The sequence below is a fragment of the Lepidochelys olivacea genome, assembly GCF_965140295.1.
Source record: "Lepidochelys olivacea isolate rLepOli2 genome assembly, chromosome: 7".
In the NCBI taxonomy this organism is placed as follows: domain Eukaryota; kingdom Metazoa; phylum Chordata; order Testudines; family Cheloniidae; genus Lepidochelys; species Lepidochelys olivacea.
In genome coordinates, this window is record NC_140417.1 from 57,754,843 (window position 1) to 57,770,829 (window position 15,987).

Here is a 15,987-nt window from a genome sequence, read left to right on the forward strand (position 1 = left end):
GAGTGAATGTTATGCAGCCACAGAAGGAAGAAGCTTGCTCTTTGAGAATTTGGCCCATAACACTTTGATGATTAGACAGTTAGAGATGTGTGGAAATACACACTATGCAGTGTCCCGAAATAATATTAGTAACAATGCTGCCTCATTTCCTGACTTCTAACTGTAATATTAAGGCAGTTTTTTCTCTTGGGTTAACAAAATAATTGACCACACTAAATAGAGTGTTAACTCTTAAATGGCCCAACTAGACTTATGTTCATGCCTCAATTGGAGGTCAATGTGCTGAGATGGGAAGAGCAAGGCTAAATGTACGCCTCTGCTGTTAAAACTGGTTGGCTGAAGACAGTTTTCTGAAAGGCTAGGTTAACAGAGCAATGGCATAACCTGTCTCTTTCTGCAACAAGGCTATTTACATATTGACATTTTATCTAAGTGAGAAGTCAGAATTTGCATTAATACGGAATACTGCAAATCCCAGAAATATTTTCTGTTTTCATGCTTACAGTGTGTCTCTATCCCTGTGTTACAGGTGGTCTGCAGATGGAAGACCACAGCATCCCTTTCCTACTTATGATGTATTAAAAAAATGACAAAGGCTTTTTTTTAAAAATTCAGCCTTGCTTTATTTTTACATTTGATATTCATATCTCATCTACCTTAAAAAAAGCACACTGTAGGTTACCTGGAAAGCCAGTAGTTTTATGACAGACACTAAAGCAGCAGTGAAATATAACAAGGTTCAAAAAAAGAACTAGATGAGTTCATGGAGGATAGGTCCATCAATGGCTATTAGCCAGGATGGGCAGGGATGGTCTCCCTAGCCTCTCTTTGTCAGAAGCTGGGAACGAGCGACAGGGGACGGATCACTTGATGATTACCTGCTCTGTTCATTCCCTCTGGGACACCTGGTATTGGCCACTGTTGGAAGACAGGATACTGGGCTAGTACCTTTGGTCTGACCCAGTATGACCGTTCTTATGATTAATTAAGCAGGAATGCGAGTTTTATTCACACAGTAAAGTTCCTTTTAAGTGGCTCATGCTGACACTTCATTAACTCAAGTACCTGGCTACAAATCCTGATTAAGGATTCAACACCCTCCAACTCTTTAATTAAGGGTTGGGAGAGCCCCCAACCCCCGTACCTGAGTTATCCAACTAGCACTCCCAACAGAGATGGGTAAAATCTTGTTTTCCAATTCCCCCATATTTCTAAATAAACCCTGATTACCCCAAAACTTTCAGGCCCTCTTTATACACATTAGTAGTAAAGGAGCTCATGCTCTTTTTTCCTCTTTTGTAGGTCAGCTCTAAGTCACCCTTCTTGGCAGGAGGCTGCTGTGCAATTTTCTGTTAGACACTTATAGCCTACCTCCAGCAACTTTCCCCAGCCCATGGTACTTCTGCCAGCTAGTCCCATTGTGCATGCAGCTAAAGAACTCCACCAGCCGCACAGATATACCGCAACAGCTGGAAGGAGCATTGTAGACACAGCCCAGGCACTTAACAGTCCACACTCAAGTGCAATGGAGTGAATGCTCTATTGAACATTTCACCTTGTGGAGAGCTGTAAGCCCACTATCCCCCTTTAAAAAGCATCTCGCTCTACAGTACCTCCTCATCACTGCTGAACAACGAACCAGAGGCTTTTTTGAGGGACTCCGATTGTTTTGCTTTCTCCTGGGGCGGTTTTGACTGTTGCTTCTTAGCAGGTGCAGTACCAAACAGATCCTAAAAAATATTAAAGCCAAGAAAGGTAACTCTGCCTGGTACTTGGTGGGCATCGGCACTCAGGTTCCGAGCAACATCTGTTTCTTGGCTGAGCTACATTCAACTGGTTAAGGAAATATAAATACTTCCACCAAAACCTATTTCAAAAGGAGAACAGCTTCAGGTACCATGGAGCAAATGGTTCTCAGCCATGGCATCCACAGATAGATGTTCAGTAGAGAAGTTACAGACCAAAAGCCTGTAAGTATTAACGCTTTCAACTTGACAAACTAGGATAAGAACCCGGTCCTGCAATGGGATCTGCTAGCCAGGACTCCCACCCAGTCCCCCTAAAGTCAATTTCCCATTGCAGGCTTTGGCTTTTATTCTGCAACTTCTGTTTCAGCTGGGGAATTCCAATTTATAACATGATTAAGAACGTCATCTACCAGGCTTTTAACCCTAGGATCTGAAAGGGATATTTTAAAGACCACGCCCCCACTTTGGAAGAGATTCTCTACTGACTGCAGCTTGCACATACGCTTTCCATTGTTGTTTATTTTGCATTGTCATTTATTTTCTATCCTCATGTTGGACACAGCCCTTGTCTCACATCTACAGTAGCTAGCTTTGTAGCTGTAAGTCACCACAAGCGCCAACAGGACTCAGGGCTTGTCTACACTACATCTTCAGATGATGTAAGTTATGTCACTGAAGGATGTGGAAAAGCCACCCACCTGAGCGACGTGAGTTACATCGATTTAAAGCGGTGTCTAAACCATGCTGTGTCAGCAGGAGACGCTCTGCCACCGACATAGCTTCCGCCTCTCGTTGAGGTGGAGTAATTATGCCGACGGGAGAGCACTCTCCCATCGGCATAGCACCTCTTCAGCAATGCGCTACAGCAATGCATCTGCACTGATGTAGCATGGTACTGTAGATTAGCCCTCAGGCACTTAAGACACCATCTCATCTTAGCCTTGTCATGCTAAAAGTGGCAGATCTGGGTGGTGGTGAATTATGGCTATACGACGTTTGCTGGGTCAGTGAAGAGGACAGCAAGAAGATGGTGTAAGATGGCAAGCATTACAATCAATAAGTTCACATGGATACTCAGTTTAGGCATGTGCACATCTTCCCGATTAAGACGCTGTAACCGGCTGTCTATGGCAGAGCTTTAGGAGATGCACTGTACATTCATTTCAAAGAGCCTCACAAGGAGGGAAGTTTTTCTGACAGTCAAAAGATGTACTCATGTTTATTCTTGGAGAAAGAGAGAATCCTGATCATTACCAGCTGATCCCCCATCACCTCTCTGAGCCTGGCCTCACAAGAAATCTCTCTGTCTACAGGGGTACAGAGATACCACCATATGTTCACCACCTCATTACTGCACCCACTGCTCAGCAGCTCTGCTGTAGCCTAGCAGACCACTACACACAGCTGCCATCTCTGCAGAATAGGGATGGAGGAGGGACTCTTTCCAACAGGACAGGCAAGCAAAGTCAAAGCACAGCTACATCTGGGAAAGAGACCAGGATCCTGATCTGCAACAGTCATGTGGCCTACCGTACATGTAAAAAGACACCTGGTGAACTTGGCGCTTGTCCATGTGCAAGACTCTTATGAAGTGGGTTAAAAACAGAATCCCTTAAAAGTTTTTCCAGTTGAACTTGGATTCCTGGTTAGAAACTTTGCAAAAAACCCAAAATCAGGAATGCCCAGTAGGACGGCTTGCTAAGCAATGGGCAGTTTCTGCTAACAGTCCCAGATGGGAAAAAATGGGAGCTGGAGGCAGGGTGTTCTCAGACGAGGGCTCTGGAATTTGCATAAGCCACAGGCCTGCCACAATCTGCTGACACCTCATCACTGTCAGGGGATGATTGTGGGGCAGGCTAGTTTGCTCTGGGGGCTGGGTGTCCAAAGATGGATTGTAAGCTCTTGAAAAGCAGAGGGTGATGCTTCCTTGTGTGTTTGTACAGTGCCTAGGATGGGGGCTTTGGGGTAGTATCACAAGACACACTAAATTAAGAATACCGTGAACCTGTCCATAGTTATTACCCACTAGAGAGGCAGCATATCCTGGAGAACAGGGCACCAGCTCCACCACTGACCACGTAACCCTGAGCAAATCACCTCAGCCTCAGCTTCCCCACCTCCAAAGTGAGGAGGATACAGACTCTGCTTGAGCTCCAGGGATGAAGGGGACTAGAAGAGCACACAGTAGTAAATCAAAGATCACGGTTGTCCATACCCCTTCTCAAGCAGCCATTATGCTCAATCTGTTACAGGAGGAGATATGTAAAACTTGCCAGCATGGCACTAAACCCTGGCAAGTGAACAGTGACCCTTTTAACGGATTTACCTTACTCACAGAGCCCAGTGAGTGGGCTACAGAGAAAGTGCAGCCAGTGCTGGGGAGGCACTTACCTCTTCATCCTCATCGTCAAAGAGGGAGAGTGGGGTTTTTGTGGCTGACTTGCTAGGCGGTAGAGATGTGCTCTTTGACTTCCCTGTTAGACTCGATGAAAACAAGTCCTGATAGAACCAAACACAGTCACTTAGCAAGACAGTTTGAGATGAGAGAAAAAGGGTTTAAGAACTAGGAAAATAATATGCACTTTGCATTTATTCAAAAAGAGACTGGTGTGCTGCTGAAGAGGAGTAAGATGGCTGATTCTCACCACTCCTAAACTAGAGGCCCACACTTTCACAAAAAAGGTCACTGATTTGGTGGCCCTACTGAATATATCTTCTGCCCGATTCAGAGATACTGAGTGCATGCAACTTCTCCTGGGAGCTCTCTGAAGCACAGTTGCCAACTTTTAGGTGGTAAATAAGCACTTTCAAAATAAGCCAAAAAATCAAGCTAATCCCATTTCAAAACAAGGCCAAAACAAGCCAATCCCTAAGAACCCCAACACTCAATGTGACTAGATCCCCCCGGAGCGCAGTCTGGGACTATGATGGGCCTGCTGTGCACCCCTGACTCTCTCCCCCCCTTGCCCCTGCTTGCCAGGAGTCGATCAAAAAAAAGCAGCAACGAGCTACAAGTCAAAAACTAGCCAGCAAACAACTCACAAGCTGATTGAGCCAAAAACAAGCCCAATTTCTGCATTTTTTCAACAGAAAAAATTGGCATGTCTGCTCTGAAGGCTCCAGGTCAGGTCCAAGCTGGGAGGCAAGAAGAAAGGGACTGAAGAGCTTGCCTGACCCCTGTACATACTGAAGCAAATACAAGGGTCAGATGCTCTTTCCTGTCTTGTTACTTCATTTAACCTTCCATCTCATGCCTCTGTGTGCACGCAAAAAAGAATTTTTAAAATTGGTGGAAAATGCTGGGAGACACACACTGCTCCTGCTGGAGAGAGTGTTTTTTGGGGGAACCACATACCAGAGATCCCATTCCTTGGAGCTAAGCAACGATTTGAGACATCTCTCAACAGGAATGGGTTTTAGGTAACGTGGCAGTAGAAATGCAATCATGTTGCGGTCCAGGCCTCCTATAATTCCATTTAGATGTAAGAGTATTTTGCACTTACTTCAGAATCTTCTTCATCAGAGAATAGGCCTCTTTGGTTTTTGGGAAGTATATCAGATGAAGGTTTGGAGTCCTCAGTGGAAGATGGTTGACTCTTCAAAACAAGAACACATCAGCACCCATTTAAATCAATGCAAACAGCACACTTCATATTCCTCTTTGGTAGCTGGCCAGTTAAGTGCCCCAGCTGTTGAAAAGGGATGGCTAAAACCTAAGAAATTCTGATCCAGACACCAGAGAATCCAAAACCCACATGGTTTTGAAGACAGATCTTTCTGCAGAGCCTCAGCTGCATGAGGACAATTTCAAGAGATGGCCATAGATTTTTTTTTTTTTGCATACAACTCCTACTGACTTCAACAGGAAGCACTATAAGGATTCCATGGCATTGCTTGGCTATATTTTCCTGGATAAGCCCATGTAGAGACAACAGAGATGAACTAGCCAATGGTGAGAGTACTATACCCTTAAGTTAATAAGTACCGAGTATGAAACATTTCACCAGAAGTGAAATTTGTTTTTGATTTTTTTCCTTGATTTTGTGTTTGGGTGTTTACCCTTTTTAAAAAAATTTAACTCAATCTAGCTAAGTTTCTAAACAAAATGTTGTTTAGAAACAAGAGTGTCAAAATGAACCATTTTGACTTTTGAAAATTTATTTTCCCCATTTTTAGTCAGCCAAAGTATTAGCCAAGCTTGACGCGAATTCATGAATTGCTTCGGTCAACCTGAAACTGCATTTTTCAGCAAATAAACTAGTCGGCCAGGGAATTCCTCCCAGTTCTACTTCACAGCCAGCTTCTGCCAGCTGCTACAGAGCAAGAAGAGGAACAAGAGAGGCACCACGGTCACATGACAGAGGAGACCAACTGTAGCCTTGGTGAGACTCCCAGAGACCAACCCCGCAGCACAGGAAACCCCTGGGTGGGAGCCCAGAAAGTCAAACAGCTGAGGAAGACATACAGGCAACCCCCAGAGCTGGCTGGGGAGGAACCTGAAAACTAAGCATCACGTTCGTAGAGACAAAACACATTCCTGTTATTCTGTGGGACAGACTGCAGCAGAGTTAGAGCCAGAATGGCTTAACTATTCCTCTAAGATCAGTTCTTTGCGCACAATGGAAAAAATCCACTTCTAACGTTACCTTTTTCCCTCCCATGGATTCTTTATGGCCTTCAGCTACCTTACTGACAGCTGCAGGAACAACTTCAGGCTTTTTCTTGAATAAGTCGCCTTCATCATTGTCAAAGAAATCAGCAGTGGCTTTGACTTTGTTTAAAAAAAAAGAAAAGAAAATACACGTTCATATTGGGTAAGGTTTTCTGTTGGAAGAGACCAGCTATCACTGATCACTAGAGAGGTTGTGACATTCTAGGAGTATAGTCTCTTCTGTAGGGAGCAGAATGACAGCAATGAGCAACAGAAGTCCATTTTTTGATTGGGGTCGGTGGATTGGGCTAGCTCACAAGGTGAAGTGTCAGTTGGGTACAACAGTCATCAGCCAAAACTTCAATGGGTGCTACAGTTCTCCGTCCTTCCCCCACACACTGCACAGGCACGCCCATCTAGACACACACAGCTCGTCTGAACCAAAACTAGATATCACCTCACACTAAAAAGCTTCCCAGAAAAAAGAAGAAAAACCCGTAAGAAGAGCGAATGGCCAACAGCTGCCAAGAAGGATCACAGACGTCACTGATGGTAATGTTCAGAGGGATCAGATATAGATGAAACAGTGGAATAGCAGAGGCAGAAACACCACCAAGAGCAGGGGGGATTTCATGACCTGCAGATTCCCACTGGCCCTAGTTTCTATGACCTTTAATAGTGTTCTGAACACACTTCACCTGATTTTAAATGTTTGTTAGTCGGTTCCACGAAAAAGTCATCATCGTCATCAAACAGACTAACTTTCCCAGGCTGTTTGGTGGCTTTGTCTGCGCTCTGCTCCACGGGCTTCTTGTTTTCTTTCTCCATGAGAACAGAGGCAGAACTAAACACATCATTCCCACCTGCAAGTCAGAATATTGAATAATTGAGTCAACACTGATTACAAAGTTTAAGAGCTATTTAGCCAGCGATTTTTGAACAGTGATTAAATTCATAGAAGTCACAATCTACTTGCACAATTCCTGAAAAGGAAGAGACGACTAAATTCATCACCTCAGTTGCTTGCAACAGACAGTCTAGCCAGGTCCAATACTGAAAAAGTGTGCACTCGCCCGAGAGGAACAAGATGGCATCTGACCTAACCCTGTGCCAAAGCCATCCCTGGTGCATTAGTGAAAAGGTATGAGGGAATTCTGAGCTCATCTAGCCAGTCTTAGAACCAGCCAGTAGGGCATGAAATAGGAAGAATATCCAATATATAAAAATAAGACTTTGGTGCAAACATGTTACCTCAGTTTGCTTTTGTTACTACACTTAAAATGTGCGTCATGCTGTCTAGTTCAAAACTAAAGATACTTCCAGAAGCTCTTCCCCACACAGATCAGCTCCCTGAGAGAAACTAAGGGGGACAGGGAGTTCTGTAACTATTTCTTCTCTTTTTGATCATGGGGGAAAACAACAAGTTTAACCACCTCCTTCAAAAGAAACTTAACAGGCTAGCATGAAGAAACGGCACAATACTGTAAAGATCTAGCCAACTTTTAAAATGCAGCCCATACTACTGCTTGAAAGAGGAATAGGACATGCAATATCCAAGCCCTTATGCAGTCAGTATATGAATCACTGATACAAATAGATTCTTAAAAAAAAAAAAGGTATCCAAGATTATGCTAGTTTAGAAATGATACTAACAACTTCACTGGTATTCACGCTTTCTTGAATGCCTCCCACAGAATCTTTACAAGTGCACACAACACAGTGAAATTCAGACCTAGCATGTTTACAGTTCCTATGGTTTGATGCTGAATATCCAATACAGCAGTGCTGCATTTTGGCAGTTTTTTTCTTTAAAACTATTGTACAGTAAAAGCATTGTTATCCGGCATATTGGGGAAATGTGGGGTGTTGGTAAGTGAAAAATTCCAGTTAATTAAGAGTGAGGGAGTTTGGGTGTGCGGGGGGCTCAGGGCTGGAGCACAGGAGAGAGGGAGTGTGGACTCTGGGAAGGAGTTTAGGTGCAGGAGGTGTTCGAGGAAGGGAGTTGGGGTACGGGAGAAGGTGCGGGGTGCCAGATGCGGGCAGCGCTCACCTCAGGCGGCTCCCCACAAGCGTCAACATGTCCCTGCTGCTCCTAGGCAGGACTGCGACTAGGCAACTCTGCACGCTGCCCCCACCCGCTTGCACTGCCCATGCAACTCCCATTTGCCATGGTTCCCAGCCAATGAGAGCTGCAGAGCCAACACACAGAGCCACCTAGCTGCACTTCCACCCAGGAGAAGCAGGGAATGTCGCCACTTCCAGGGAGCCACGCAGAGCCAGGTAGGGAGCCTGCTGGCGCTGCACCAACCAGACTAAAAACTGGCCTTTCAATGAAGATAAGCAATTCTGGCTTTATAGAGCTTTCTGGTTGGTAAAGTGCTGGATAACATAACTTTTGTAGTGTGTTTTAAAGCAAGAGATGTATTCCCTGCATGAAGCAGGTCACCATCAATTGAACCATACCTGGGAAGAGAGAGACCGCGCCCGCAGGAACTTTCCGTAAAGCCTTTGTTGATGGCTCTGAAATTATGGGAAATACAAGACAATAACTTAATTGTACAAAATGTTTGCATCTAACACCCAAATACTGCAGTATAAGAAACATGACTATTGTACTGAGCTTTCTCGTTTTTGTTCAGGAGCCCAAATGGCTTCAAATCCATGTGCTTTAGACACATTTTCTGAATTTCTGTGGTTGTTTTTCCTCAACAGACAAAAAGCGAGTCCAGATGTCCCTTCCGTGTTGCAAAACATGCCCATGAAACTAAAAAGTCAGGAATAAAAAGAATTCTTGTGTGGAGACAAGCTCTTGTAAATCACCCACAAGTTATACATCATTTAAAAATCCACTCTGTGCTCCAAAAACAATGCCTATCACTTAGGAGCCTAAGGTCCATTTGCAAATTTAGCCCTTGGAGTTAGATGACTTCAACAGGAACAGCTGAGCACATAGCACTTTTCAGAGTCAGGCTGCTCATATATGAATTTAGAAGCCTAAATTTAGGCATAAACATTTTCAAAAAACATTTGGCCATATACACACCCTGCTGCAAATTACTCCATACTTGACTCTGCATCAAGCCCCTAGTGGGAACATCTCCCACCCAGCAACCTGATGGGGGCCATAAACTATAAAAAAAAAAGTTAGTGGAGAAACATCTAGCTTTTTAAAAAAAAATAAAAAAAAATGTGAATATTTCCCCACTGAGAACAGAAAACCGTGCATTCTGTTGAGAGTCTAGTAGAGTTAACTACTAACTTCTTTTCTAGCTTATTAGTTTGCTATTTATCTAGTTTGGTTCAGATCACCCTTTAAGAGACGATTACCAACCACAGAGAATCCAGACACCTATAGTGCAACTGGAGATGTGTGCTACTTGCACAAATCAGTTCTTACCATCATTTATTGGGGCTCGCAGCTCTTTTTCTTTCAAATCTTCCCCTCTTGGTGCTTCAGCAAAAAGATCGCTCTGATTGAAGACAAAGACGCACAACAGAAGAGTGTGAGAACTTGATCAACTGACTGCAAAGATACAGACTTGGGGCAACAGCCAGTGGAGAAGAAGTTGAAATCTGTGCATTTCTACACATTTCCATTTTTGTTCTGGGTTAGAAAACATTCTTCCCCTTTGCTTCACTTCATGTTTAAGGGCTTGGCCACCCAAACTTGCATCAATTTAGTTAAGCTAGTGTAAACTTTTATGGACACCTATTTTGGTATAAAAGAGTAGCTTTATTCAGTTTAAATTAAACCTGGTCCCAACCAATTTATGCTAAACCAAAGAGCCACTCCTACACCAATGTAAGCATCCACATGGCCTTGCAATGGTTTTAACAACAGTAGAACCTCAGAATTACAAACACCTTGGGAATGGAGGTTGTTTGTGAATCTGAAGTGTTTGTAATTTTGAACAAAATGTTGCGGTTCTTTCAAAACTTTACAACCCAACTTTGACTTCATACAGCTTTGAAACTTTACCCTGCAGAAGAAAAATGCTGCATGTAACCATCTTAATTTAAATGAAACAAGCACAGAAACAGTTCACCTTGTCAAGTCTTTTTTTTTTTAATTTCCCTTTTTATTAGTAGTTTATGTTTAACAGTACTGTATTTGCCTTTTGGGGTGGGGGGGGTGGTCTCTGCTGCTGCCTGATTACATACTTCTGGTTCCAAATGAGATGTGTGGTTGACCAGTCAGTTCGTAACTCTCATCTTTGTAACTCTGCGGTTCTACTGTATATTGATTTAAATTAATCCTTTAGGTTATCCCAATGCAACTTTTTCATGTAGACAGGGCATAAGAGGGATAGGGGCATAGCATGAATCTCTCGAGTTTCAGACCAGGACAAAAGAAAGGGTTAACATCACTGGTCATAGTATGCAGTGTGACAGATTTAGATTGGCATTTAAAGTCCCCCTGTTCCCCAAAAGTACATGTTACAACTCAAAAGAACAGCTGACTACTATGGAATCTCTTCCGCATCTGCATAGACACATTGCTCCCTTGGCTAGAGACATGCCAAATCCACATAGCTCCAGATAGATTACCAGAAGCTGAAGAGAACTTGAAATTGTGCTCCTCAAATGGTAAACACAGGTTCCAATTGCCCTATGCTGATCACTCAAACGAGCACTTTGAAAATGTCACCCTAGGTACCACTCAAGGATCCTAAGAGCTGGGCATCACTGAAACTCAGAGGATGTTAAGCATCCAACTGTCTCTGGCACCCCCAAAAATATCCCAGCCCTAGTGTATAAAAGGGATTTGGGTACAGCTGTTTGAAAACAGGCTTCTTGAGGAATCCTGCCGCAGACTCATTCTTCTACTAAGCGTTATGGAAGATGTGTCTATACTGAAAAAGGAAACATTTAATAAAAATTAAGATGATGACGGAAACTTTTACAATAATAAATGAGAGCCTAGTTATTTTACCCAAATATGCATTGATGTCAAAAACCAAACTTACAATCCTATAATTAAAAGAAAAATCAATTACTGCTGCTTAGAGTGGAAATATATTTTGAGTACTTTAAAACAGATGAAGGAAGAGTTGGAGTGGGTGGACAGATATCTGTAATAAAGAGGCTCCCCGTTCTGTTGGAAAGTATCCAATAAATGTCACAATCTTTGTGATCTCTGACACCCACTCCAGGGTAAGTCTGCTCTACAAGTCGCTAGATAGCAAAGCTTTGACCTCAGGGAACATATGAATCAGTGGGTGCACTGTTAATGTCATGCTTCTATCCTATGTCTCATTGGTCATGACTAGTAGCTCAACAGCCTGTTTAAGGAGCTGTGCGGGTGTAGCCACAAAAGCCAACAGTTGCTGCTCTAAGTCAATCAGCTGACTCTAGCTCGTAACACACAAGTAGTTATTTTTCTTGTTTACCTGCTGACTCTTAAATCTTATTAGAAATACAAGCGTTTCTTTTCACAATACCAACATTTTTCTGCATAGAACTGAAATATGTATAAATGTGGGGGCGGGAGAGAAGAGAGAAAAGAGACAGTTTAGTTGCATCTCTCTGTAAATCAATTTTACATACACAAACAAATGTACGCATTAAGTTTTCTGGGCAGTGCAGGTACCCAGGAGTTGTACAATCGCAGGTTAACAGGACCAAGGGGTGAACCAAGAGTCTAAGATGGGTCAGGGAGGCTATTAAACATTAGTTTTAGGTCTATACAGCTGGCCTTCCATTCCAAAGGATCACACAGCACTCCACAAGTTATGTATATACTGCACTGTTGCAATATGGCCACCTCTGGGGTAGTGGTGGCAGAGCAGTTATTGACAAAATCCATAAATGCTAATGGTGCAGAGGGAGTGGGAGGGATATTCTGCCCAAAGACCCCAGGGTCAAATCTGCTCTTTTCTGAAGAGAGGCACATGATTTTCAGCATCCATTTGGAGCTGTCTTTAAAAGTCTTTACTCCGCACAGGTCTTTTCAGTTAACTGCACTTTCCTTGATTTATCTACCTCAAAAAGAAGGGCTGAGTCAACCCAGCTGTGAGCTGAACCTGTGAATCCAAGGAATCTATTTCCAATGTGATTTTCAGAATGCCAAGCCATCCCCTCATTGCTTTTAATACTATAGATTCATAGATACTAAGGTCAGAAGGGACCATTATGATCATCTAGTCCAACCTACTGCACAATGCAGGCCATAGAATCTCACCCACCCACTCCTGCGAAAAACCTCTCACCTATGTCTGAGCTATTGAAGTTCTCAAATTGTGGTTTAAAGACTTCACGGTGCAGAGAATCCTCCAGCAAATGACCCGCGCCCCATGCTACAGAAGAAGGTGAAAAACCTCCAGGGCCTCTTCCAATTTGCCCTGGAGGAAAATTCCTTCCTGACCCCAAATATGGCAATCAGCTAAACCCTGAGCATATGGGCAAGATTCACCAGCCAGATACCCAGGAAAGAATTTTCTGTAGTAACTCAGATCCCACCCCATCTAACATCTCATCGGGCCTATTTACCATGAATATTTAAAGATCAACTATTGGAGAAAGGGCATCATGCACAGAGGAACAAAATGCAGAACCTCACTCGAGCATTATGTTGTGGTAAGTTTGAGAGTTCCTCTCTCCTCACCTTCCAACAGCATCAATCCCTTTTTCAGGGGGACATCTGTGAAAGAATCCATGTGCCCCTCTACCCCACCAGTAACTAACCTCCTCCTCATTGTCAAAGAGTCCCATCCCACCACTGAAAAGGCCACCCTTCGAACCAAATGGCGAGAAGTCTTCATCAGTCAGCTCGGGAGGTTTGAAGATGTCATCCTCGTCATCTAGAAACAAAGCACATGCATACTGCAGGAGAGCTGTTAATTGGGCCTACTCCTCTGCATTCTCAGGAAGCATCACAGAGAAGGGGCCAAATAACCTACATGCTCCATGGTAACAATCCTGTTTTGATTTTACAGACATACATGCACAAGAAAAAAAATCAGCTTTGTCTATTCTATAGAAGTTCTGACATTACACGTATCACTGTAGCAACTAAGCATGAGATCTGTAGCAATTGGACCAAGCCAAGTAAGATCATGTGTGAGCAAGGAACTTCCTCTATATCCATTTCTACTCTTGCTTGGTGCAGACATGAACACAGGCTACTTTACTGCCAGTCGTATAAACTGAAGGATGCTAATTGATACAGTGCAGAAGTGGGGTTTCTGGAATATATCACTTTATCCAGAAGATCTGACCCTCCCCGCCCCCCACAAATTTAGAAGCAGAAGCTACAGAGCAGAGGAGGAAGCCCTACCGTCTGATGGAACTCTAACTTCCTTCTTTTCTTTCACAGTCTTCTTCGTTTTGATTTCTGCTGACAGAGCTTGAAGAAGAAAAGATGAAGAGGTCATTAAAAAGAGTTCATCTTTACTCTTGTGATTTATTACTGGAGGCCAGTTTGCTATAAATGCATCTTAAAACATGAGTCAGAACAAGAGCCCATTTGTATATTTTTCTACATTGCACAGCTTCCTGAAGCAACCCTGCAAATTAGTTTTATGCCAATTGTTCAATTGAGTGAACATTTTCAGAGCTTGAGGTGAATAGAAATTTGTCATTTTTTATTACAGTAGCACTTAAACTTTATATATCAGGGCCCCAACATGTCAGGCACTTTACAGATTAAAGATTTTAATTTAAAAGTATTTGATGGGGGTATATCTGGAAGATGCCTCTATTTATTTTCATAAACAAGAACATTTTTCAAATTAAGCATGAAAAGGACCAATCTAGTTTGACTATTCAAGCTGAGCAAAGTAGAAAAACAACAACCGGTGGTCTAAATGGTCGAGAGTAAAAATGCAAAAATCTTTCACAATCTTAGTCTATGGTGGGACTAACACACACCAGCAGTAAGGAAGATTTCTCTGAGTACAAGTGATATTGACAGGTTAGGTCTTATTTAAAAGCCTGAACATACTAAAGCACTAGAATATTTTGTTTCTCTCACTCTTAGAACAGCCAGAAGGGGAAGAGGCTAGTGGCCAGCGTCTCCCCCTAAGTCAGATGAAACAGTCAAACAATGCGCATACACCAATGCACAATTTTTCACCATGTGGGGAGCAGACAAGGCAAGAATCCCCTTCCTGACCTAATCTGCAGGGAAGTGGAGAAGTGATTAGCCCAGGGGTCCACAGTGCAGGGCCTGTGGCATGGCACCCGCCAGGGCATTTTTGCGCACCCACAGGACACCCCGCCGCCAAAATGCTGCCGAGAAGCGTTGCCGTTTTCTTGGTGGCAATGCTTCTTCCCGCTGCCGGTTTTCAGCAGCGGCATTTCGGCGGCAGGGTGTCCGGCGCTTGCCAGAGTCTTCTGGCTATGCTATTCCCACAAGAAAGATGGGGACCGCTGGATTAACCTATTCCTGACTGGAGGACTCTACTGGTTCTCCATACAAATTCCAACATGACATTCATACCTACTCCTGGCCAGAACCCCTTTAGAACCCCATTGTCAAATGCTGTGTTATTAGAATGTCATTGTCTGTATCATTTACTTGTCCTTGATTGCAAGAGGACAGACGCATGCTATTTGCTTTCATGAAAAACGCACTCACACATGAAAATACTATTGTACTATTACAAAGAACTCCTCAAACAACCTCAAGACCCTAGCACTTCCCCACAGACATGTACTAAAAAGAGTAGCTTACAGGACTGCTCTTCATCTTGTTTGCTAGGCACATCCCCTTTGATCCGCGCTGCCAGCTCATCTGCAAATGACGTTGGTCTTTTCTTTTTCTGAGGGTACAACAAGGAGAAGGAAGAAAACATTGTATTCCTTTCAGTGAAGTCCTATTTTATGTCTCAATGAGTGTTTGGCTCACCCCTTACTGGCAGAGATAAGAACATTACCCAAGGGGACAGTTTAGCAGCGCAAGCAACAGGTTTGATACCTGTAAACACACAGGTACAGATGCCAGCAGAATCAATCAGCCCTTCCTTCATCTGAGGCTAATCCACAGAGTTTCAACCCCACTAGCGCATGGGATAGGAAGGGGGTTCAGATCAGATCCTTAGGGAAGGGAGCTCACGTCCTAGCACTGTGTGTAAGAGGAAGGGTTTTGTCCCAATATTCTGAGCTAATCACTTCCCTTCCCCTATTGGATGCCATGATCCACACCAGAGGCAGCACTGCTTCAATAGGGCTGTATGCCAATGGTTTGCGAAGCACTTTGGAATCCTGCAGGACAGAAAGTATTATGCAAGTTTAAAATATCAGGTAATTTAATGGGTCATGAGGCAAGAACACAAGCCATTTCCTACTTTTCTTCAAAACTCTTAAAGCCGCCACCTTGCTTTTGGGCAGTCCCCAGAGTGAGACAGACAACATTTGCATGTAGGAGCACAATAAGCTACTTTGCACAGCTACAGAGGTGGCTCTGGAGCCAACCTGGGCCTCTGGCATCCCAAGAGGTATCATGAACAGGCAATAATGCTAGAAGGGAGCCTCAACAGTCTCTGCTACACCCCGTGCCAGAGACCTCCTAGCCATCACTGTGCTTGCTCATTTACTCACATTACTGATAGTATTTCAATTCCTTCACACCCGCAAGAGGGAATTATG

At 43.5% G+C, this 15,987-nt stretch overlaps 1 protein-coding gene across 3 annotated transcripts in view; it reads right to left on the reverse strand.

The window, feature by feature from the left end:
• Positions 1–15,987, reverse strand: part of WASHC2C (WASH complex subunit 2C) — a 53,763-nt gene that overhangs the window by 26,933 nt on the left and 10,843 nt on the right. For all 3 annotated transcript variants that reach the window (XM_084635582.1, XM_084635581.1, XM_084635580.1), the window contains exons 9-18: positions 15,074–15,161; positions 13,676–13,744; positions 13,084–13,199; positions 9,797–9,869; positions 8,863–8,919; positions 7,098–7,262; positions 6,395–6,519; positions 5,252–5,344; positions 4,140–4,247; positions 1,614–1,730 (exon numbers count right to left, since the gene is read on the reverse strand). In XM_084635582.1, coding sequence (XP_084491708.1) covers positions 1,614–1,730; positions 4,140–4,247; positions 5,252–5,344; positions 6,395–6,519; positions 7,098–7,262; positions 8,863–8,919; positions 9,797–9,869; positions 13,084–13,199; positions 13,676–13,744; positions 15,074–15,161 — 1,011 coding nt within the window. The remainder of the gene's footprint in view (positions 1–1,613; positions 1,731–4,139; positions 4,248–5,251; positions 5,345–6,394; positions 6,520–7,097; positions 7,263–8,862; positions 8,920–9,796; positions 9,870–13,083; positions 13,200–13,675; positions 13,745–15,073; positions 15,162–15,987) is intronic.